The 24,115-nt window shown below is 37.1% G+C and overlaps 1 protein-coding gene and 1 long non-coding RNA gene across 4 annotated transcripts in view; one reads left to right on the top strand and one right to left on the bottom strand.

Annotated features, from left to right (window-relative positions):
- ABAT (4-aminobutyrate aminotransferase) overlaps positions 1-24,115 on the bottom strand; it is a gene marked incomplete in the record, with an annotated part of 60,377 nt that overhangs the window by 24,056 nt on the left and 12,206 nt on the right. The window contains 3 exon segments of the mRNA XM_072418903.1: positions 1,087-1,116; positions 3,294-3,391; positions 9,617-9,742. Coding sequence (XP_072275004.1) covers positions 1,087-1,116; positions 3,294-3,391; positions 9,617-9,692 — 204 coding nt within the window.
- The window catches only part of LOC140335904 (uncharacterized), a 136,756-nt gene continuing 121,448 nt past the window's right edge, over positions 8,808-24,115 (top strand). For all 3 annotated transcript variants that reach the window (XR_011921771.1, XR_011921772.1, XR_011921770.1), the window contains exons 1-3: positions 8,808-8,905; positions 10,527-10,690; positions 21,466-21,580. This is a non-coding gene — a long non-coding RNA (uncharacterized lncRNA). The remainder of the gene's footprint in view (positions 8,906-10,526; positions 10,691-21,465; positions 21,581-24,115) is intronic.

The following is a 24,115-nucleotide window of genomic DNA, read 5'->3' as shown; positions in this document are numbered from 1 at the left end:
AGATTCAAGAATAAAAGGAAAAGTTTGAATAAATAAAACTTACTAAAGCACAATGTAATGCCAACATTTACTGAGAAGCAATAAACTAACTATAAGGCACTGTGTCCTTTAGGAATAAAGAACAACTCATTACGACTAGGGATGAACATTTTTTCCTCCAAAATTAAAGCTGAACTCCAGTCTCAAATTCATTCCTACGCTGTTGTACAGGCTCCTCTTCTGCACTGAATTGACATACTCTGATTTCACTGCACACAGCGGCCCTGATTTATTAAAACTCCCCAAGGCTGGAGAGAATATACTTTCATTAGTGAAGCTGGGTGATCCAGCAAACCTGGAATGAATCAGGTCCAGGATTGAAAATATTTACTAACTAATAGCTAATGACTTTTAGGAAATCTATTCCAGGTTTGATGGATTACCTTTCATATACCTTTATATTAACAGTTGCTGCAAGTCAGACAAAGTTTGCCTACTTTCCAGCTGTATATGTAGGCTTTACCAAAGCTTACTTTTTTTTTTAAATATAGGAAACTTTGTGTGGTACCCTAATAGCACCCCCCCACCTTTTTGGACCATGGATCCAAAAAATAAGAATGCAGATTTATTTAGCAATTAATTAGCATTTGGATAAGAGTGGATTACTGTAAATAATTAGCAGATTAAACTTCAACTGTAATCCTGATTAGACAGGAACATTTTTTTTTAAATCATAATGCACTGAATGGCCTTTGAGTTTATAGATAGAAGGGTTACAAAGTCCATGGGGTTTTATTTCCCACAATAAAAGGGAGCAAAGTAAGGAATGCAATTCTGATTGCTTTTTCTCTAGCAGTCAAACCCTTTGCTTTTTCATTTACTTTTGGGGATTTTGGATTTCATGAAATTCAGCGGTGAACATAAAAAAACAAAAAACAAAATATTTTCATAATTATGTCTTTATTTAAAAAAAATCTACAAATACAACCAATGTAACGGCATGTGTAATACTCGGTGAATTCCATTTAACTTATATTATTTGGCATATTTATATCAGGTAAAATTACAAAGCAATGAACACACAGAATATATGTAGAGTGTTCTTACCTGTATGGTGTTAAGTTGTTTAATTAATTCCTAAATTAAAAAGAAAAAAGATAACATTTGTCAACAATTTAGACAATTCTGGTTTAAAAAAGTTTGATAAATTACATTACATCTCAGCAATACAGAGACTTTACTCAATAATAAATATGAGCATGTTCTTCTGCAAATATCCACTGGCAGGACACTGCTAAACAGGTAATACTACTGTACTCCACTTAAAAAAAGAAATTATTCTAAGAGAAGACAATGCAATGGATACATGTTACGTTTAGCAGTGTCCAAGGTTACGAATGTCATGCAAGTTTATCAAAGTAAAAAACAAAATTTCTATAGGATCAAAGTCTCCTCTTGGCATTAGACTTTCTTAGTTGAAAGCTTTGGTGCCTTTTCCTTTTAAAAGAAACTAATGGAACTGAATGAAGCCCTAAAGTATACAACTAGGCTTCATATACAACTGTTGCTTGCACATGAGTTAGTGACTCTACTGGTGATTATCTGGAACTCTTTACCATCTCAACATTCAAAGCAAAATTCTCAAGTCTTGCTGTTGATGGTGGAAACATTGGTAACTTTAGCAATTTCCTTTTAATTGAGATTGTTACGTAATTCCTGGTTTGTTTTTTGAAAATCCTTAAAATTATAAAAGGTGAAGAGAGGCTGAAGAGCAATATTTTGCATATTGTATTTAGGCACATTGAGTCAGATCTGGATAGGTTGTCAACTGGTCTAAGAGTATTACAAAGTCCCAAAAGAAACGAGGTAACTGGGTGTCTAATAAGAACGTTCCTCATTTTTCCCTGAGCACAGTAAGCTATTCGAGTGAGTTCCAATCCATTCATTTTTAAAATGCTCTTCCCTCTAATCCCCATCACACCCATAAATTGAAAAATGATATGTTCTTTCTCAGGGTAAATGGTGCACAACCACCTAAAAGATTCAGAAGTGAGGTAAAGGTTGCCCACTATCCATGCAGAGGATCTAATTTTGATCTATATAATCTCCCAAAGCGGAAAATTATACGAGATCAGGATTTTGTAGACCAGGATCTGTTATGGAAAGAAGAGAAGTCAGATGGATTTATACATTAAAAACATAATTTTCACCAGAACTACATGATGATTTAGGTTTAAGTCCGGTTACCTAAATAAAGGACAATTTTTTGATGATTTATTTTAGTATCTTTTAACAAAAGTTTTTTTCATTATATGTATATTACATAGTTACATAGTAGGTTAGGTTAAAAAAAGACATAAGTCCATCAAGTTCAACCACTAGGGAAAAAAACTAATTACATTATTAGTTTTTTAATGTTATATATTGTCTATGTTTCACTAATTTGCTTGTGTTGGATTATTATAAATATTTTAATATAAAATAATAAAAATACCATTCTTATTGTATGTTTGTATGCTTGTCTCCATTCTCATGGAGTGATGCCGCCATTTTTTTTTTTACTCTGTATTGAGGCTGTACTGCATTTCACTGTGCAATGCAGCGTATCTGAGGTTAAGGGGCACCCTAGATTTGAGGGCTGGGTCTATGATGATAACGAGTGGAAGTGACATCATCCGTGCCCTTCCTATACAGTGTTTAGGCATAAAGGACTGAGCACCATGTAAGGACTTGGGGTGTCTTGTTCCGTTTGCTCTTGTTATGCAGACAGCACGCTCATTCTCATACTCCTGATTCTGCTCCAATATTGGTTTTACTCAGTACTCTATTCTTTACCAACGTTGTACACTATGTGTGTTTTACAGACTTGCATAGTAAAAAATATACAATAATTTTTTAGTAGTTTGCAAATTAAGGGCAAAGAATAACAGAAAAAAAATTGCCATCCATATGTGAAAAAAGAAGACAGATATATAATAACAAAAGTGCAGCAGATATCATAAAATTTGCTGCTAATCATCATGATATTTGGTCATACATAACTGGTACGGCATAGAAATCACAAAATTAACAGCAGAGAGCAATTAATGATGGAAAAAAAAGGAGAAGAGAGGGACATGACAGTCTGCACAACTAATGTTTAACTTCAGCTTAAAAAGATAACTAATGGCTGGAAATAATAAACATGTAATATTCTTATGCATTATTTACATTTTAACCCTTTTTATTCTTCTTTTGTTTTGTCCTAAACAAGTCAAAAAAATATGTAGAAATTCCTTATATATTCATTTTAAAAGTTTAAACAATTTACTCACCTTTGATCGTGGTCCTGGGACTTCTGTCTTCATAAGGGGACCGTCATATTCAAAGTCAACATTCTTTTTGGGAGCAGCTTGACTGATATATCGACAACCTAAAAAAAAGGAATGTTTTTAAAGACTTGTTTGGGCTTGTTCAGATCTGAGTTTTATCAAGGGGCAGTTTGCCACCTCCATAGACTTGAATTAAAAGTGAAAAAAATCGAAAAAAAGACTTGTACGGGCATTTGCAATTGCATCAATGTGTGTTGGTCAGTATGAAGGATACCTACACTACATCGCTGGTCATTGGGAAGAATGTTGCCTTTAAAGGGGAACATTTATAAAACAAAAAGCACTTACCTTGACATTCCCATCTTGTTCCTGCTTCTGCTTACGTCACCTGATCTCACACTACGCAGGCATGAGATCAGGTGATGTATCCTCCTGTAAGTGTTAAAAATACTGATCTCACTGCACATGCGTGAGTTAAAAACTTTGTTTTGCGGGAAAAACTCATTCTGCGCATGAATGAAATTGAGCATGCACAGAAGGAACAACCTGAAACCTCCTGGAATAAACAATGTATGTATCCCAGGAGGTTGTGAGCTTCCCTACTGCCGTGGCGGTAATGACAAAAGGGGAATGTCCTCCCCCTTTTTTCTAAAAAAAAATTCTTAGGGAAAAAAAAAAATAAAAGATGCTTTAATTCAATGTTACCTATAACCTTAGTAGTATGTTACACACCAGAAATGTGTCTGGTTTGTTTTAATGACTCCGTATCTGCAGTTTACAAATAAATATGAAACAGGTTTGAGGGAGAGAAAAAACTCTAGAATCTGAATCTAGAAACTCTAGACTCTAGAATCTACCCCTAAAGATAGCATAGACTGTACAGCATGGGTGCACAATTAGGGGTCAATGCTATGCAAGGCAGCTAGCTTTTAGATGGAGCTTGCAACAATAGCTCTGCCCCCACCAATGATTAGAGCAGATGCCAATCTAGCCACCTGCCGAGTAGCGGCCTGATAATTGCAAGGCGGTTGATCAACTCTAAAGAAATATAAAAAAGCTTTTTTCTAAGTGTGTATTTATTACAGTGCTGGCAGGCTGCATAATATTGATTTTATGACATAGGCTGCGGGCCAGTGGAAATCTGAACATGGGCCGCAATTGGCCCATGGGCCGGACTTTGGACATGCCTGGCTTAGGGTATAAGCATAAAGAGTTGAAGACTACATTTAGGGAATTATGAGTAAAACCTAATGTTTTAGGACCGTAATTGGTGCACCCTAAAATACTGTTGTGAAACCGTTATATTTTTAAGATTTTTAGGTATATAAACTGAGACCCTACAAAGTTCCAGTCAGTTGCCTAAATCCTTGTAACTTATCTTCCATTTTTTCTCTTTACTCAGCTAATTACCCACCTTCTTTCAGTTAGTATACACTATACACCTTTCCTATCATTTCACATTATATATGCACCAGCTTTTGCTTATTATAGACTTTATTCAATCATACCCAATTTAACCTTTTTCCATGGCACCTGGGATGCCCCATTTGAATTTTTTCCTGATTTCCAGTTACACCTCTGCATTGAATTATTCATTAATTGTACTACAATTCTTTTTGTATAATCAATTCAAAAATTGAATTTGCCTAAAATTTCTTAGCAACAATAAAAAGCACAGAATAAAAAATATAAAATTTTGAGAATAAATAACATGGTTGGAGACACAGATGCAAACTCTCAGTGTTGGTTTACTGCTTTGGTTCTGCAGTAGCCTATTTGTACACTACATCTGCTTTCATTTGAAAGTATTATAGTATTATAGCATAAAAAAACACATAATAAAAACAAGATTAGGAATGATTTGTGGTGTACAACTTTATACATGGGTGAAAGGTACACAATGGTAGTAACACGTTTCGCAGATTACCGTCTGCTTCATCAGACCAGAGAACCACAAGAAGGATAATCACCAATAAAGTTCAGGTAAGTAGAACCACACATAGTGGCCTGTTTGTGGATTAACTTTTACATCACTTAGATGAGTTTTGATTGATATCACACTGCACTGCTAACCTCACTCTCCACATGGGGCTGGTTTATTGGCAATCATTTTTGGGATCCATACAAGTAGACTTTGAAACTTAGCCCAGTGACTCATATTCCTTCTGGAAACAAAATTCATCTAAGTGAACCAAAATTCATCAATGTGAAAAAAAATAAAAAAAGAAGTAGCTTAGGAATGTGTTTCCTAATTTAAAGCAGCAAAGCACCATGAAATATTATTACTAGCCGGGCAGGTTCCTACCAGGAATGGCAACAAACCAATGCCTACTGTTGCAGTCAGTGCTACATATTTTGCAACTAACTTGTTTCACACAAATTTAAGTATAAAGGTTGTCTCAGTCTAGTGTTAATCCATGGCTGGTAGCAGCTATGAAAAGTAAAAAATGTCAAACATTTTATTTGCAAAGAAACGCCTGAGTTTCTCAACATTTGTAGAAATCCTTATCGGTCATCGACACAAAAGGTCAGAACAAATGGCATTCACCAAAGGTTCAATGACAAAGGCATACAGTATCAGAGGAACACCTTTGAAGAACTTTGTAACAGTTAATGAACAGAGAGCATAATAAAAAGAATAATTTCTGTTTAAGTTGCCCTTTAATGGTTGCGATCTGTGTTTTTTGAAATGTAATTACTCATGAGACTGAAGAAGACACACATGTGCAAAACACAACAGTAACAGTAGAAAAACAATACCGTGAGATCATCATAATATATATATGTTCAGAAGCCATTCATATTTCACCATTTTTTGTTATTAAGACTTTGTAAGGAACAAAAATGATATGTAAGGTAGGGTACTGATCATGTGCAATACACTCCAACCACATATTTCTAACTAATGTGTCTGCTTTAACAATATTTTAGTCTTTTGAAATGTAAAAGGTTCTCAGGATGTTGAGCTTAATCTACTTTGCCTTGTTTTTACCCATAACCTATCTTTGCATATGGGTCACTTGGTCTGGGGCCCTCATAATCTTTTGTGGCTAGTCCACCCTGACCCAGCTATTTTTCATTTTAATTTATTACTACAGGTTTTGCTGGAGAACCAAGATAACATTTAATTATACAACACACAGACACCGGGACTGTAATAAAGTGCTGAATGTAAAATCAATATGATAGAGAAACAAATGATCTCTGAAGGATTTGCATTTAACACTTGACTGATCTTGACGGTTGTAATAATCAACCAAAAAATAATCTATTGTATATAACATATGTCTTTAGGATTCAAGAATACCTAGTTTAAAATGAACACTATAATTTTATCTAAAAACATTGGAAAAATTATTAACTACATCTGCTTCAATGTATGTAAGCAAGACAAACAGCACCTTTATTTATTACACTGGGGAACACATTTTTTGTTAGGTTAGATCTTACACTTGTTTTTTACTAATTTTTGAGTGGTGAATCCAAAAATGACCCCCGTTTTATTCTATCACAACTAGTTTTTACGATACAGGGTACACTCCATTTTTGTCAAAAAACATACAAATTTTACATACAATTAAAAAATAATGAAATAATAACTTGAATGTACAGTTTATTTAAATTTCTGTTTCATTCTGTTCATACAAAGGATTTATTGTTACTCTGACATTTTTTTACAGTAAAACATTTAAAGTAAATTGGGTAATCGGTTAAGGTAAAAAAATTACGCTTATAGCTTTTCCTGGAGTGTTCAGTGTTAGGACAATCCCGCCGGATGCTCCAACAATAGTCAGCCATCATATGTATCCCATCTACCCTGATACCATCCTTCCATGACCTTCAGATCTTGGGGGAATCATTCACCTTGCTCATCACTGACTGCACCAAGGTTTTCCAGGAAGTTAGAAAGATGGCTATGTGGAAAATGCACCTTGATGCTCATATTGCAACCAAGTATTTTGTAGCTCCAAGAGTTTCTGGACGATTTCTGTGTAATTATTTGCTTCTCCTTGACAATGGCTTTGAATGATAACCAAGGATTCCTCTCTACTTCTTATATTGTCCTGATAAAATGTTTATCTAATGTTTATCTGAGCTGCCGAATCTGTGGACCATCAAACACACCGGCCTTTATTTTTTCAAATGACAGGCTAGGAAATGCCAAAATGTGGTACTTCAAACAGTCTCCTTCAGTTGGCAAAGCTTTAACAAACTGCTTCATCAGACCCAGTTTCATGTGCAGAGGCGGGAATATAATATTCTTTCTATCATGGCTGATGTAGAATGTTTGGATCACCTGGTTTTAGGGCAGATCTTGGAAGCCAATTCCTTTCCACCCAATGCCTCTCATGAGCTCTGCTGTCCCACATGCACAGATAACAGGGATACTTGGTGTATCCGCGTTGCTGACCAAGAAGGAGGTATACCATTTTAGGGTCAACACAGATGATCTAATTGTGTTGGTGATATTACAACAACTCAATGATTCTCTTTATGTCTGTTTACCTTTAAAAAAGTAAACTCGTTTTACTTCTTTAGTAAATCAGGGTAATGAAAGCTGTCTGCAGACCATTTTACATATTTTCAGGCCTTCACCACCTGAATTGGCTTTATTGCCTGTGACTCAAAAAAATCAGGTCAACATTACAGTCAGGAAACAAAATTCTGGAATAAGGTCAGCCTTGTATTTCTCACAGACCAATTGAAATCACTCTTTAGAGTGGTCTGTTCCATCCAGCATGTTACACCAAGGAATGCTTTGCCCTATTTATTTCATAGGTTTAAAAAATGGAATTTAAAGTACAGCTTGTAATATTCACTTCAAATAAATCACACACAGCAAATCAAGGAATGAATTAAATGTGCTTACCCAGAGATTTAACAGAGCTATTTCTGAATAAAGAAGAACATTGCTTCATTAAACTTTGCTACTTAAAACCATAACCATGATCATTTTTTATCTTTGATCTAGTTCATGTAGGCAGCTGTCAGACAGTAGAATCATTATTGGTTACAGTGTGTTAAATGTTATCTGCATTTGCCTAAATAGGTTCTACTTATATTAATATCTTACCAAGTACATCCTGGATAAATGCAGCCATGAATCATGCAACCACAAAAAGAGAAATTCTGTATTGCTAAAATGTGACGCACACTTCCCTACACACTGGCCCTGACTTATTAAAGCTTTCCAAGGCAGGAGATTCTTTTATCTGTGAAGCTAGGGATTCTTTCCAGCCTTGGAGAGCTTTAATAAATCAGGGCCCGTTAGTATTCTTCACTGTTGATCCAGGGAACATCTGATTGCCTCATGGAATCGGGAAGTAATTGTTTTACCCTGATCAACTATAGCCATAGGTATCTGTGATATGTTCATTTCCCTAGTCGTTGAACTTGATGGACCTATGTTTTTTTTCAACCTGGTTTACTGTGGAACTATGGGGGGATGACCTACTGGGAGGATGACCGCAATGGTATTGTATGTAGCTTCCTGAAAATTATCCTGAGAACCTGATCTTAGTATTCTTCTCAAAACCCATGAAATCCACCACCATATGCAATTCAGTCTTAATCATTAAGTTAAGGCTCCAATCAGAGGTTTTCTGTGATATGAGGTTAGTTAAAATATATTTCTTTATTTTGAGAAGTAAATATATGTACGTTACATTTTTTGCTACACTTTATATTGTTATATATCAGTATGGGTTTAGCTGATAGGGTTTTTAGTGGATGTAGCACTATATTACAAAATACAGTATATTATGTAACGCTTACCCAAGGAGTTCTCTGTTGGGAAATATTAAAGTATCACTGCTAATAAAGTTTAATTACAGTATATACCAAAGTTCACCAGTTTGATAAGAATACAAAGTCCCCTATTAATGCAAAAGCATGCAAAATATCTAAACGCTACTTTACAGGAGAATGGGTACAAGAAAACCTGATTTACTATGTAACTACTATGAAAGAGATTCAGAGCAGATCAAAGGTGGGGACAAACGTTCTTTTTACAGGAAAACAAAGACTTCCATGCCATTTTAGCCGCTTTTATCTATGATCACTAACCAGATAAAAATGTATTTTTGGATCCTGTGGCCAGAGATTTTGTTTAAATAAATTGAAAGAAAACTTTTCTTTTTGTATTTACATACAATAACTGAATACAGGTCATTATATTGGCATCTTCAGAGTGCCGACACAAACTTTTTATCTCTTTTTATTTATAATGTACCAGTTTCATACAATCATCTTTAGGTTTACAGTGATACTTCAAATAAAAATTCACTTTGACCAAAATAAGAATTTTAAAAAGAAGTTGTACTTACATGGTACAAGTAATCTGGAGTGTAGCTGCAGGGTCTGTGTCATATGTCTAGTGAGCAACATTGATGCCATTTTCATTGACTTGATTCACAGACGGCTTGTAAATTGCAGACCTTATGCTTCCTGTACTAAAAAAAATAGATACATTTTGCATTATAGACAAAAAATATTGCATTCCAGAATAAACATAAATGAGCATGGCAAGAAGAAAGTTTTACTAAGTACTGGATGTATTCTAACAAACATCCAGGTCTTTCTTTTATATTATACACATACATATTATTATATATATTACATACAATACATATTTATTTTATAGAGAAAAAACTAGATTTCCAGCTAAACTAGAACATTGTGAAAACTTGTGAAAATTAAGGAAATGGTGCTCATGGTAAAAATGCACCCAGGGACATCAACCAAAAGAGTGTTCCCAGGTGCCACTATAAAGCATGCCAAGTATGTAAAAACCACCAATAAGAATTTGCACATCAGTCACAAGTTTTCTAATATTTTTAAAATTATGATCATTTAAATTTAAAATGACTGTCTATTTGATGTACTCTACAAACACTGACTATAGTAAAGTTCCCTCTACCTTATTGATGATTGTATAGATGAATGATTGCTGAAATAAACTTCTGTAACAGTTCTTTGTAATTAAAATTATAATGCAATAATATCATTATACCTTCTCATTGATTCCATGCATTTCAGTAAATTGTTTACAAAAAATATTACTACTGCAAAAATATTGTGAAAATATTGTAAAAGTGAAATTGCCAGATTTGCAGTATAACCAGATCAAGACCCCCCCCCGCCCTAGTTAAAATCATCATACTTTATGAGGCCCAAAATATAACCGTAAGGAAAAAAAAATACTTGCTTATCGAACCCTCCTTTTGTGTTTGACAGGGCGCAATGTCCTTATTCTTCAAATTAGTTTCCTGGGGTAAAATGAGCACTTCCAGTATCACAAGACGACACTAAATCCCAGTGGAAAAGCTTCTTCAAGCAAATCTCAAATTACTGATCGATTGTGACATCAGACTTGCCTTGGCACAGTGAGTGATGATAAGGTAATAATACGCCAACTTTTTTTTCCCCACAAGTAAATGTTTAGGATAGTAAAATATGATGATTGTAAAGGTGAAGGAAGCTATGAAGTGATAAGCAGACTGCATTTTACTGTTTTAAATGTATTTTTAATGTAAAAAGGCTTTTATTTAGTGTACCAGTTATTAGATTAATTCTATTCTCCTGTATGGTGAAAGCATAAGGCTGGAGTATATTCTGCTGATCCAATATACTTCACATAGTTATGTAATGGCTGCAATCAGATTACAAGGATATCTCAGGTGCACAGCCCTCTTCAGGTAACCCCACAGATATTCTATTGGAGTTAGGTCTGGGCTCTGCCAGTGCCATTCTAAAACTTTAACTTTAATTAAAAACCTAAATTTTCATGTGGTAAAGCCATTGTTTTGTTGATTTGGATGTATGTCTAGGGCTGGGGTGCCCATGCTTTTTTGGCTTGCGGCCTACTATAAAAATGATCCACCAACAATAAAAACTTGGACTTATTAACTCCTGTGCGCGGTAGAGTTTATTTTGAAAGGCAGGGTTCCGCAATCTACTCGCGTTGCCTCTGCGATCTACCGGTAGGTTGCGATCCACCTGTTGGGCACCCCCGGTCTAGGGTCATTTTCATGTGGAAAGGTGAAATTCCTCTTCATTTTTTCAGCAGAAGTCTGAAAGGTTTGGGCCAAAAGTGCCCAGTATTTGGAACTGTTCAAAATGCCCTCCCCTTGACTAAAGCCCCAGTTCCAGATGAAAAACAGCAACCCCAAAGCATACTGATGATATTGCCACCACTATGCTTCACCACGGGGATGTGTTCTTTTTAACAATAGTTCATATATTTTTCATATCTTGTAAACCATTTACATTTTAAAAAATTAACATTGATTTCTATATATAAAAAATAAAACAAAATATTTTAACACTAAGACTTCCCACCTAAAGCATTGTTTCCCTATCTTTAAAAAAAAATGGGGAACCCTTGAAAAAAAAAAAAAAACTTAGTTTTTCAGGGAAACTTTACTATAATTAATATATCCACAACTCACAGTACATTAGTGTGGTGGCCACTAGAAGCATGCTTCTTACATTGCTGGCCACAGTGTCACCCCTACAGATAGCCAAAAAGCCCATTGGTGTCAGGTGAACTGACCTGAGGGGAATGAATTGCCCACTGCTCAAGGAACCCCTAGCAACCTCTGGAGGAACATTGGTTGGGAAATACTGATGTGTTTTCTCTGGCATGGTTCATGCTATACAAGGTCATTCTGAAGGCAGAGAACACACAATAAAACACATTTTTGCTAACTTGATGAAATACTGTTTAATTATCAACTAGATTTATAGTTTTAATGCCTCTGGTTCACTAAGACTGGTATCAATTATAAACGCTCAGTCAAATTGTATTCGTTATTTTAATTTTTGTCCCTATTAGGAAGATTTAACCTGCTATTTGTCCCGAGACAAATTAGGGGAAATCCAAAATTTTAAAGCTGTCCCCAGAACAAAAGGTGAGATTGCTTGTGGAACATTTGATCTGGGGTACAAATTTGTTTAGTTTCTATCATTTAGGGAACATGTCCTCTTATTTTGGCATAAAATAATTACCCATTTAAAGAAGATCTGAAAACATTTGAAGAATATTTTTCAATATTCAATCAACACAAAGGCAATGCAGCAGCCCAAAAGGCTGTCAATTGCAAACAGTGGCCTGGCCTTCGCATGTCTGCCCGATGTCACAGATATTCTGGGCGCTGGCACCACACACTGTACCGATATTGGAATGGGCAGCAATGAGGGTCAGCTTGGAAGGCTAATTGAACAATGAGTGGCATTAATCCATAGCTGTTCACAGATGGAAAGCAAAGCTGTATTGTATACATTGTCTGACAACAGTTTCTTACACATTTAAAATATTTATACAACATATTCTGAAAATATGTCATACAGCAATCAGTGCGTACCCAATATTTACTAACATTAAAGCTGCATACACACGTGCAATAATAGTCATTGGAAAGGATCTTTCACAATCCTTTCCAACGACTATTATTGCACGATGCATGAACGAGTGCTGTACATACAGCGCCATTCTGCTCTATGCAGAGGGGAGGGGGAGAGCGATGGAGCGGCACCACTCTGCGCATTCTCTCCCTTTCCTTGCATTAGGATCGTTAGTCGTCCATGGATCTGCCAGGACAATAGATGACTGGCGCTGTGCATACGCCAGATTCTCACCCGATATCGGCTCTGAGCCAATTTTTAGACGAGAACCGTTGGATGTGTGTACGTAGCTTAGGAAGCAAAAGAAAAAAAAAACCATCAGAAACTTGCCTATGTCTCTGGTTTTATTTTCATCTATTCTCTATGACCCACATGGAATATTTAAAACGATCATAAACGTGCAGTTTTTCTGAATCATCCAACACTTTATCAATAAAAATATACCAATCCTTGAAAAACTTTGTTATTTGTTTGTCCCCTAAGTTTTCTGCTTCAATTCTTTCTGAATAAAATGAAGCAGCCTGATTGTAATATATGTGAACTCTAAAGGTGTCCAAATACTTATGATGTTTTTTTTGCACATTAGCAATTATTTAGTTAGCCAGTGATTATGATTTTTCTCAAAACGTAGTTGTCACAGAATACAGAAGAGAAAACAAGACAAAAAAATCACAATCCCCAACTGCAGAGAAAATTGTCAGTTTATGTGGATTATGACAATTAGAATCTGAGGCATGAAAAAACGCCCTAGAAACAATCACATTTTCTTGCTTCATATAAAAAAATTGTAATAAAATGAAATAACATCTCTGCAATGCAAGTTTTAAAAAACAAACATAAAAAAGGCTAAATCAAATCAAAGAATATCACAGTAGTAAGAGCAGCAGATAATTAAATCACTCCAAAAATAGAGATTAATCTTTATCAGCTGTAAGAAGGGTCCATACAGGATAATCTCTAAAACAATCACAAATGCTAATAGTAGAAAGGTTGGAGGTTTTTGTATTCAAGGGAGAAAATGCGATACATGGATATTTCAACTGAAAATCTAAATAGTCTTGATAGTCAGAAACATAAAGCAGGCTCAATCTACAATGATGTTGGAAGAATTCAGATTTGACAAATCGTCAGGGAACTGTACATTGTAATGGTACATAGCACAGACAATGTTTGAAAAGAGAAACACACACACACACACACACCTGTACGTGATACCTGTATGTTCAACAAGGTTTCTCTACAAACTTTAGATGTAAACCATTACAAAAGAAGACAGTAACCGTAAGTCAAGATGTAAAGCTAGCAAGGAGGAAACGGGCAAGTGGGGTTAAGGTTGGACCACACAATGGCTTTAGCTTTTCCGCTGCAAATAATTAATGAATTGTTCCACAGTGCCTCAAAAGGTTTAGGGAATTCTGAAAAAGGCAGTAGCCTGTAGGCACGAATTTACCTGCGGGAATTAATGGCAATTTGTTGTTTACAGACCCACTGATGGAAAAAAAACCCAAAAAACTATGGGATGGGACACTGCTCCTGTCTATAGTCTATGCCGGAGGAATAGGGGTAGTGCTGCCATTGGAAGAGCCATGTGTGCACCTGTTTAGAGTATTTAGAGGGCTATGTGTGTCGGGGGGGGGGGGGGGGGTTAGGCACTTCCTTCATTTTCTGAACTTTGTCCTTTGTTTAAAACAATGTAGATATTTGATATTTGAATGGCCTTAGGCTGGTCACAGTTACAATATTAATGTAAAATGTATAAATTGTAAAGACTGTAAGCTGCAGGTCAATACAAACACCTGTACTAAAGGTTCAGCTGTTGCTCAACTCAACTAAACAAATATGCCAAATAATGAAGATGTGAGTTTTAAATAAAATTGAGCATTGAAAGACGGGTGCCAAATATTGAAGTTGCAGGATTTACGAGACTGCAGACTTTTCTTCTCTAGGTTCCAAAAAGCTTTTGGTGCACAAAAATAGAATTCCAGTGGGAAAAATCAAAGGAGAATTCGCTTAAAGCGTACCTATACTCAGAATTTTCACTTACCCCTGAACCCTTTTATGTAGGGTAAAAATTCTTTTTTTTTTAGGTGCAACACTTTTTTTTTTAAAACAAAAAGGGCGCAGCACCGCCCCCTAATTCTCGGCCGTCTAGGCAGTCAAGGATCAATGGGACCGAAAAGCCTCCCAGAATACCTACGTCAGGCATCCCGGGAGGCTCTTGGGGGCTCCTTCTGCACATGCCCAAGCAACTTGGGCATGCGCCGAATGAGCCTTTTTGCTCAAAGAGAAAAATTTGCAGATCTCATGCATGCGCAGTGAGATCGGCATACTTTATTTTATCCTACATTATCCGATTTCGCTCCTGGGTCGGGTGACAAACGATGAAGAACCTGGAAGAGAAGACGAAGATGGAGGCGCCCCGAGCGCTGTCTCCGAGGGCATGCCGAGATGACGTGGGACCTGATGCAGGACACCCCCAGAGGGAATGGACTGCCCTACGGGATTGAAGGTGTGTTTTTGTGTTTTTTTTTTAAGTTCCTCTTAGTTCCGTATAGTTCCTCATTAAGCCAAGCAGCCGTTCACAACTAATTCAACTCAAATAATTTTTCTTTGCACAAAATGACATTCTCCAAACATACAATACTATAAATGGTGTTTGAAATTACACTATAATTGTACAAAGCATTGCAGAGTTATTTACAAGAAGAAATTAGGTATTTTTTAATGCTGGTAATGCTGGTTTGGTCATGACACTGGCCAGAAGAAAGGTAAAATCTTCTTAAGCCTTTTTTTTCACTTTGACCGTGTAGTGAAAGTTATTAAGGGGGGGGGGGTCCGGATTACTACATTGTCTGCCTGTTTGACTTTAACATCCGAACAGATGCCTTCATATTTTAAACAATGTCAAACGTCACAAAATCCATATTCAGTTGATGATCACTAAACACATTTCTGGTCTGTGGACCCTCAAGGATTAAAAAACAAAAAGGCAAATCCCTTGGTGCATCATCTCAGCCCTCTGCCCCCCTCCAGTCATCCAACAGAAAGACCCCCTAGGAAGAGAATTGGAATCTTAAAAATGTTAAACCTACATACCCATAACAGAGGAAAAACCGGCGTTCTGTAAAATGTAACAATACTGCTGAAACATAATGCAGTATCATTTATGAAAATCACGCTCTGTGACAAAAAAGTAAATGTGCACATGTACACCGACTGTTCCATAGAAACCTGTTTTGTGTTAGAGATCTCAAGCAGCATTTTTATTGCATTTTATTTTCTGCTCATTTCTAATGTAAATTCTGCTACTTTAAAGAAAATATCAAAAGAAAATAACTACTTTTTTTTCACCTATAGTTATACACAAAAACAGAAATTCAATGTAAATCTTTTAGCACATCTGGGGGATTTTAAAGCTATTAAATAAGAATGGCTCGGAAGAGAAAATAAAGCAACGTTATTATACAATTTGCCAGTCTCCATGGTTATACTTCAGGGCTATGCAGAGCGAAAGACGCTTTGTTTTTGTTACTATGCCAACAAAAAGAATTTGCGGCCTATTTTGTCCAACGCAGTGGCTCAACTCCTAAGTATTACTATTAACACAACTAACATAGCCATATCCACACAAATTGGTTTGACCAAGTCTACTACATAGAAGGAAAAACAGGAAGAGACTGAGGGTTTTTTTTGCAGCAAAAAGAATTATATTGTGAGCAAACTTTAAAAGTAATTAACAAACTTGTAGTACATACACTGTGTAATAGTATTTGGTCTTTACCCATTACATTTCATGGGATGATAGACCAAAATGTAAAAGTACAAAACAACCTCATTTTTCTGCTCTATAGTAGCGCTCGCCAACCGGTTATCTTCGAGAAAATTTTGGGGGTCCACGGCTCTGGTCAGTGTATCCCCGAGCGGGGTCAGGAGAAGGACTCCACTGGGGGGACACACCGGCCAGACCCGCGGACCATGTACCCCGAGCAGTTCCTAAGCTCAGGGAAGTGGGCGGGCTGTGTCCCTGAACATAACTTGCCCACTCTACCATCGTATTCTCAGATCTGCGATGGAAGAGTGGCCGGGGTTATGCTATAATGTCAGACTGGGGGACGTTTCTCCCGTTTGAGTGACACCCGGCTCCCCGCGCATGTGCAGTCAGGAGGCAGTGATTTTAGTGATCCGCAGACCTGAAAAGGTTGGGGACCGCTGCTCTACAGGACACAGACATGCACTGTGTTCTTCTATTTACTTTAGATGAATGAGTAATCTGGATCAAACATCTTTTTTGAGGAAACCGTTGCTTGGTTTTTTCTACCAATAATCCCTTGAGCTTACATTTGACTAAACGGTCTCCATATGTCCCCTGATGAAGCCTATCGGCGAAACGTGTCGGGATACGAAATGTTGCTTGTACTTTTACTTGCTATAGGGATTACTATGTCTAGCCAAACTGGTCTATCATCCCATGAAATGTAATGGGTAAAGACCAAATACTATTACACAGTGTATGTACCACAAATTTGCTCACAATATAATTCTTTTTGCCGAGAAATTAACCCCAGTCTCTTTTCCATTTTTTCTTTATAAGTTACTTTATAAGCGGCACCACAGAATAAATATGCGAGGATGGATTGGGTTAATCTTTTCACATATTAAGTCTATACATAAACAAACACACTGTCTGGTCACACCATCTTTAATATAAAAAAATAGCCTGCCTAAATAGTATACTTAGCCTAAATGATCGTTAAAAATAAAAGTTCTGGTTTAAAACATAGTTTTAAAAAAAAGGAGGAAGAGTTTTGCATTATTTAAATAAAGTCTGTACATTATAGGGTTGTCCTTGCTTACCTCTTTATAGATTTAGCTAGTTTCTGTGGCTTTAATATCTGTTAAATAAGGGCTCAGAGCACGCATGCAAATTGGCAAGGAAAAAAATCAGCTGTCCTTGGCACACACCAGAGGATTCAGAGGATCAGCCCGCGATCTGTTGTGAATCAAAGTAAATTGTTCTTCATTCCTGAAGACATCAGAAGCCAGCACAAAGTACATCCACACTTACAGGGCATCAAATTCCAAGTTCCGAATTGACTCACATTAGAATCATCAAACCACCACTAGTCCTAAAATGTGTTAATGCTATATTTTTAATCGATTGTTTACAAAAATTAAGTATATATTCCTGCCATTTCATGTTTGTTTAGTAAGTTATTATGGAAAGCACTTCCACTTTTTACTTCCTTTTTTAGTGAATTGAACCCACTGCAGTAAAAAGGGAAATAATAACCAGGAAAGCAGTCTGTCATGTATATAAAATACAGCAATTGCTTTGGTGACCATGAATCATGACCTGTACTTGGCTGCTGTAATGCTCTGTTAGTTGCTGTGAATGAAGCAAGCTTCAGACGTGATGCACATCCAGGATGAGTACGCTTCCTGAGCAGCCTGCAAATTTCTGCATCTCCCAGTTACTGCAAGGTTGCTCCACTTTCCTTTCAATTTTAAGAAAAACACGGACATCTGTATACTAAAAACATACTTCCAAAATTTGGGGAAAAATATTTGGAACCCTAATAAAAGGACGTACAATCTTTCAATTAGCTTCTACTAGTTATTACATTATTTTTTTATGTAGTATATGGAAAAACATCTTGAAAAATGTATTTTCACCAGTGTTTGGTTTAACTAGTATTACTGTAAATCAGTGGTGCCCAACCTTTTTTCATCTGGGGGCCGCTGTTGACATTGAGATAAAACTCAAGGGCCACAATGCAAACAAACATCAAAGATGTAAGTTTAAAACTAGAATAGTTTTAATTTAAAATGAAATAAAAATGAAATGTTTCTAGTTACTGTACTGGTACATGCAACAAAGAAATGGCAAATCAAGAATTTCTGCACTCACTAGTCCAATTATTGCACTCATCACTGATGCTCATTTTATTAATGATAATAATTAATGATGATCATATATTGCTCTCGCTCACCATTACTGTACCAAAGAGCAGAAACTGCACCATACAATGCGTCCTGTCAGTTATAGGGGGCTGCTAACCTTCTTCGTACCCCAAAATCTCTCCAATGGATACTGCCAGAGAAATGTAATTCATGTGGCAGATAGCACAGGGGTACATGTTCTTCCTGCTACATCTTCAGGTCCCTATATCTCCCCATTCCTATGAAATTAAAGTTCAAAGAAGGTAAGTGGCCAGCTATGTGTGACAGGGTAGCACGGTATGATAGGTAAAGTTTTTTATCTTATTGTATTTTTGTATCTTATGATGGTGCCATAGCGGTGAAATTTTAGGGCGCGTTAGCCACAAGATTCCCCCACTTGCAGTTACATTTCCTTTTTCTTACAGAGAAATTGGGGTTCATAGAGAGTAAGGGGATAGCTATGTGCAGGGTTCTCCCCAGGCCCTTTTAGCAGGTTGCACCACCCGGCACTTTTCAGCACCCACCCGGCTGTTTTTGGGTGGTTCCTAAAGAGTTTGGTCACAATACAGGGGCTGCCACCCACCTACAATTTCTTCCCACCCGGCTTAAAAAAATTTCTGGGTTGAGCACTGGCTATGTGTGACAGGGTAGCATTATATGATGGGTATAACGTTTTATTAGGGAGGGGGGGCAAAAGGGTTTTCCTACTAGCATCCCATCCCAGTTGCCAACATTCCTCTTTTCCAGAGAAATTGGGGTTCTGAGAAGGTAAGTGGCCAGATATGTGTAACAGGCACCCCACCAGCCGCTCAGACCTCCCACTGCAGCATCTGCAGGTTTGACTCCAGGCGGTAGTGAGCGGTACTGAGCATTTCCCCCTAGGCAGGCATAAGGAACCACACAGCAACCTCACCGCCAGACTGAACACAGCCTTGAAGTTTTGTGTACAAGCAAGTATATTTGGGGCCCCACATCACAGAGCAAATTGGCAGTACCCTACTGTTCGTTGCCATGGAAGTGACCCCCAGGGTCCCTAACATGCAAACTCAATAGCCCCCCTTAATGTGAAAGTTCCTCATTGTTATTAGGATTTTATGTTTGAGACCCTATCTCTGGCAACTTGTTCTGTTTAGGGGGCTGAAATTTTGTTTAATAACAGCTCTCAGGGTCCCCTGTGTACCCTGAAAATTTCTATGATAATCAGAGTAGGAAATTTGAAGGCTTACACATTGGGGATAATGACAGATGCATGGACACAGCTCTCATGCTGCATGAGGGGTGGGATTATCTCACAGTACAAGGTGGGCGGGTAGCAGACACAGCTGATTGGTGGCATCATTAGTACACACCCACTCTCGGGGGAGCTAACACTGAGCATGCTCAGGAAGCTCCCTCTACTGGTGGAACGATCTTATGGAGAACATAAAAGATGTGCGCGCCCCATTCCTCACTAGACAATATGCAGAGAGACCAGAGAAGGAACGAGCAGGCTGGATGTGGCCCGCGGGCCGTAGGTTGGGCACCCTTACAGTAGATTATAAGTACACATCATTTACTATATTTTATCCAGTTTATATTGATAGTGTATAAAACTTATATAAAAAGTAGGTTGCTTTAATCAACATATTTTGCAGATCCCTTTAATTGGCATACAAGCAAGGCAGGTTAAATACAAAGTAGGAAAAATTTTGCAATACTGTATATCTCAATATGTACCCCATTACACAGCGTACTGTGAAGGAGACATTTGCCTCCTTTGGCTCTGGTCACTTGGTTACACTTAACGATTTTCCATCATTGTAAAATAATGATGATTCAAACCTGCAGTGTCCATATTAAATGGTTTTGTTTAGTGGAGTACATTGGATTATTAAACCTTATTCTACCCAGAACATGATACATGTAAATTGTGCATGCATACTGTATGTTATGGATGGAAGATTTTATTTTATTTTACCTAGTTGTCATGGTAACACCAAAGATTAGTGGGTGGGAATGTCACAATGTGCTGGAAAAGCTCAAATACTTTTAAATCACTGTGACAGCTTTTCGGATGATCCATTACATGGTTGCCATAGCAACCAATTGGGAAAATCTGGAAGGAAATCTGTAATTACTAGGAGGGCAAATTGAACTTTCATAGTTCAGTAATCAGCACACTGCAGCGATTCCAACTGTCATGAGCTCTCCCGGAAAAAAAATGTAATGAACTCCGGGAACACAATATTATTCTGTTTGTGCTGGGCCTATGCAGAAAATGTACCATAATGAGTTATTATTACCAAAAGAAAAATATTCTTAGTTACTTATAATTATACATGACCTCATAGAACAAGAAAAAGGAATAGCCAATTTATGGTCCCTCAGAAAACAAATTGTTTATCGTTTTTACCCTCCCTGGCGGTTTGATTTTATCAGTATTTTTAAATGTCACAGCGGTATATTGTTATTTTAAATTTCCTGCCAGCCCAGCCCACTTCAGCCGTACGCCTACACGTCCATCGTGCCGGGGATGCGAGGTTAGGGGACACCGATGCCGGGCGGGCATCGCCGACTGATGACCAATTAAGCCCTTACAATTCCACCCCAAGTGTGGCTTTTTTGGTACTGAAAATGAACCCCAAGCCACACTCAGGAATACCACTCATACCAAGCTAAGTCCATTAGTGCAATCTAAGGTAATCTGCATTAAAAAAAGGTTACTATACTAATCGGAGGCGGGGAGGCTAAAACAAGTCCACAGGCCTTATGAAATAAGTTCATAAAAAAATCAGAGGGTAGAATATTTTTTGCAGATGAGACTTAAAAGATCTCTTGCCTTTTGTTTCAGGGGACAGCCTGCACATAGGCAAGAGTTACATCATCAGTGGCATCCAATGGCCAAAGAGGATTGCCAAGGACAGCAAAGATAGCAGCTTGGGGGGGAGGCAGGTACCTACAAAAAGGTAAGAATGTGCCATTACTGGCAAGTATGCTTTGCTATGAACCTTAATGCAGAGTTTTTGAGTGGCATGCATTGGTTGAGGTTTGATTGTCTTTTCTTTTACCCAAAGATCCACAGTGATTGCTTGTTGAGGATATTTATGTTTTATGATTACAAATTACTAATGCATCCGTTATTGTGTAGAAAGAAAGCAAAAAAAACACCTACAAAATGTGGACCAATTTTTAAACAAAAAAAGTTATTTCTGATGTAAAAAGGCAAATTCAAATCCTCAGGGTAATACTTATAAAGTTGTCTGGTACAGATTACAGCCATATTAAAGTGTGCCATTAGTAGCAACACTTTCATACAATGAATAAACAGACACTGAATAGACTTTACAATATATTTATGAACATTATACATTAAAACATTCCTAACCTATGCTTCTACAAATCTTTTAATGAGAACCACATATGTATACAATGTATAGGTCTGTGACTCCTGCTGGTAAGTGACCCAAACAAAACCAAACAAACCCAGGACTTCCAAGTGAAAAGTGCTAGCATAATAAAACACACCTGCAGCATTTCCAACTAACTACGACTGCATTCTTGACAAAACATAAAAAATTAGCGGACAGGACATATCTCATATCTTAGTGATTTACTTTGTACTGTATTCACTAAAAAGGGACACAGACTTTATTTCTTGATCACTTTCTTATTTACTTGCTCACTTTCTCTCTTGCTTTCTCATAATTTTGGTTGCCAGTAAAAAAAAACAAAACATAAATGTAACAAACGTAAATGAAGTCACATAAAGCTTTCCAACTCATCCTTAAATTTTTAAATGATGCCACATCCCAAAAATCCAAGACATATCTCATACAACAACAAAAAGAAATGGAACTTTTTAGGCATCTTTTATCACACATATCTCATAATTAAAATGCCAGCAAATCTTTATTTCATTACAAAGTTAAAAACATGTTTCAAACCATCACTTTAATAAAAGCATCACACCTAATTGTGAATAATATAATGGTTTTCTGGTCTCAAAGACATTTTCAATGCGTTTTGCATTCCTCAGTAAACAAAGAGCAAGATCCAAGATTCCAAACATGATTGAAGTAATATAATAAATCATACAATGAATACTCAATAATAGAGCAAGTATTAAGATAACACAATTTAAATTAGTAAACCTAAGGGGATAGGAGAGAGACTTGTTTGCAGATGAATCCTTATCGATTCGTCCAGAACCTTTTTTTGTGGCGAAGGTACATCAACAATGTATTTCTCATCTGCACAGGAATGTTGAAATCATTGAATTTTGCAACAGAATGAATACAATTTGAAATTTACAATGGACGTAAATACATCAGTGATTTCTTTTTTTGATATTTAAACTGAGATAAATACAAACAGTATGTTAGCTTCTAAACAGTACCGCAAAAAACAACAAGAAACACAATTTTATTGCCGAATAGTGCACATCCTACTACACTAAAAAATAGTATTCCATACTCTGAATATTTGAGATCAAGCAGGATTTGCTCTAGTAAGACTGATTTTGAAGTAGCTTCTAAGGACCTAAGATTGAGACTTACATAAAGATGCTACAGTCAAAAAATTCTAATAAAAAAAAAAAAGCTTATTGTATAATTAAAGTTAGGCACTTATCGGGTGAGCATGGAGGATTTGTCTGATGGGCGGATGTATTCTGTCCATCCATCAAGACTTGTTTGCGCTACACGTGCCCCACTTGTTTGCGCTACACATGCCCCACTTGGTTGAAGCAGATCTTCCATCCAGTCCTAGGATGATGATGTCAGAGCGACTGGGGACTCCAGGTGGGATGCTGTAAGCTGGCACTGCCTTAATATGCCGAGAGGCAGGTAATGGACAGGTTGGTTGGCCAAGATCACCATTTAAATATACTGGCTGCACTATGTGAAGGGCTACTCTGCATGGCACTAAAGCTCCGTACACACTTGCAATTTTTGTCGTTGGAAAGGATCTTTCACGATCCTTTCCAACGACAAAGGACTGCACGATGCATGAACGGTGCTGTACATACAGCACCGTTCATGCTCTATGGAGAGGGGAGGGGGAGAGCGACGGAGCGGCACCCTGCTGCGCGCTCTCCCCCTTCCCTTTCATTAGGATCGGTTGTCGTCCATCGTCCGTGGATCCGCAGGACGGTCATTCGGACGATGGACGACACCGACTGTACACACGGCAGATTTTCGCCCGATATTTGGCCGATGCCGATTATCAGGCGATAAAAATCTGCCGTGTGTACGTAGCTTAAGACAGGGTAAGATTAACCAAAGGGTGGGTCTACTTATCTCTTTTTGAAGTTGATAAATACTCAATGGATCCGCTAATAAAAATTGTGGGTTTATTACATAATAGTCAATCAAAACTTTGATAGTACAATGATTAGAGTGTTGCAGTCATTTTGAGCAACCTTGCCATTAATGTATTTTTCTTAAGCTATTAGCAATTATTAAGACCAATTTTTCTCCATTAATAAATGGGCATGTAGCATA

The sequence above is a fragment of the Pyxicephalus adspersus genome, chromosome 7 (assembly GCF_032062135.1).
Source record: "Pyxicephalus adspersus chromosome 7, UCB_Pads_2.0, whole genome shotgun sequence".
NCBI classification, from domain to species: Eukaryota; Metazoa; Chordata; class Amphibia; order Anura; family Pyxicephalidae; genus Pyxicephalus; species Pyxicephalus adspersus.
This window is presented reverse-complemented; position numbering and strand designations above follow the sequence as displayed.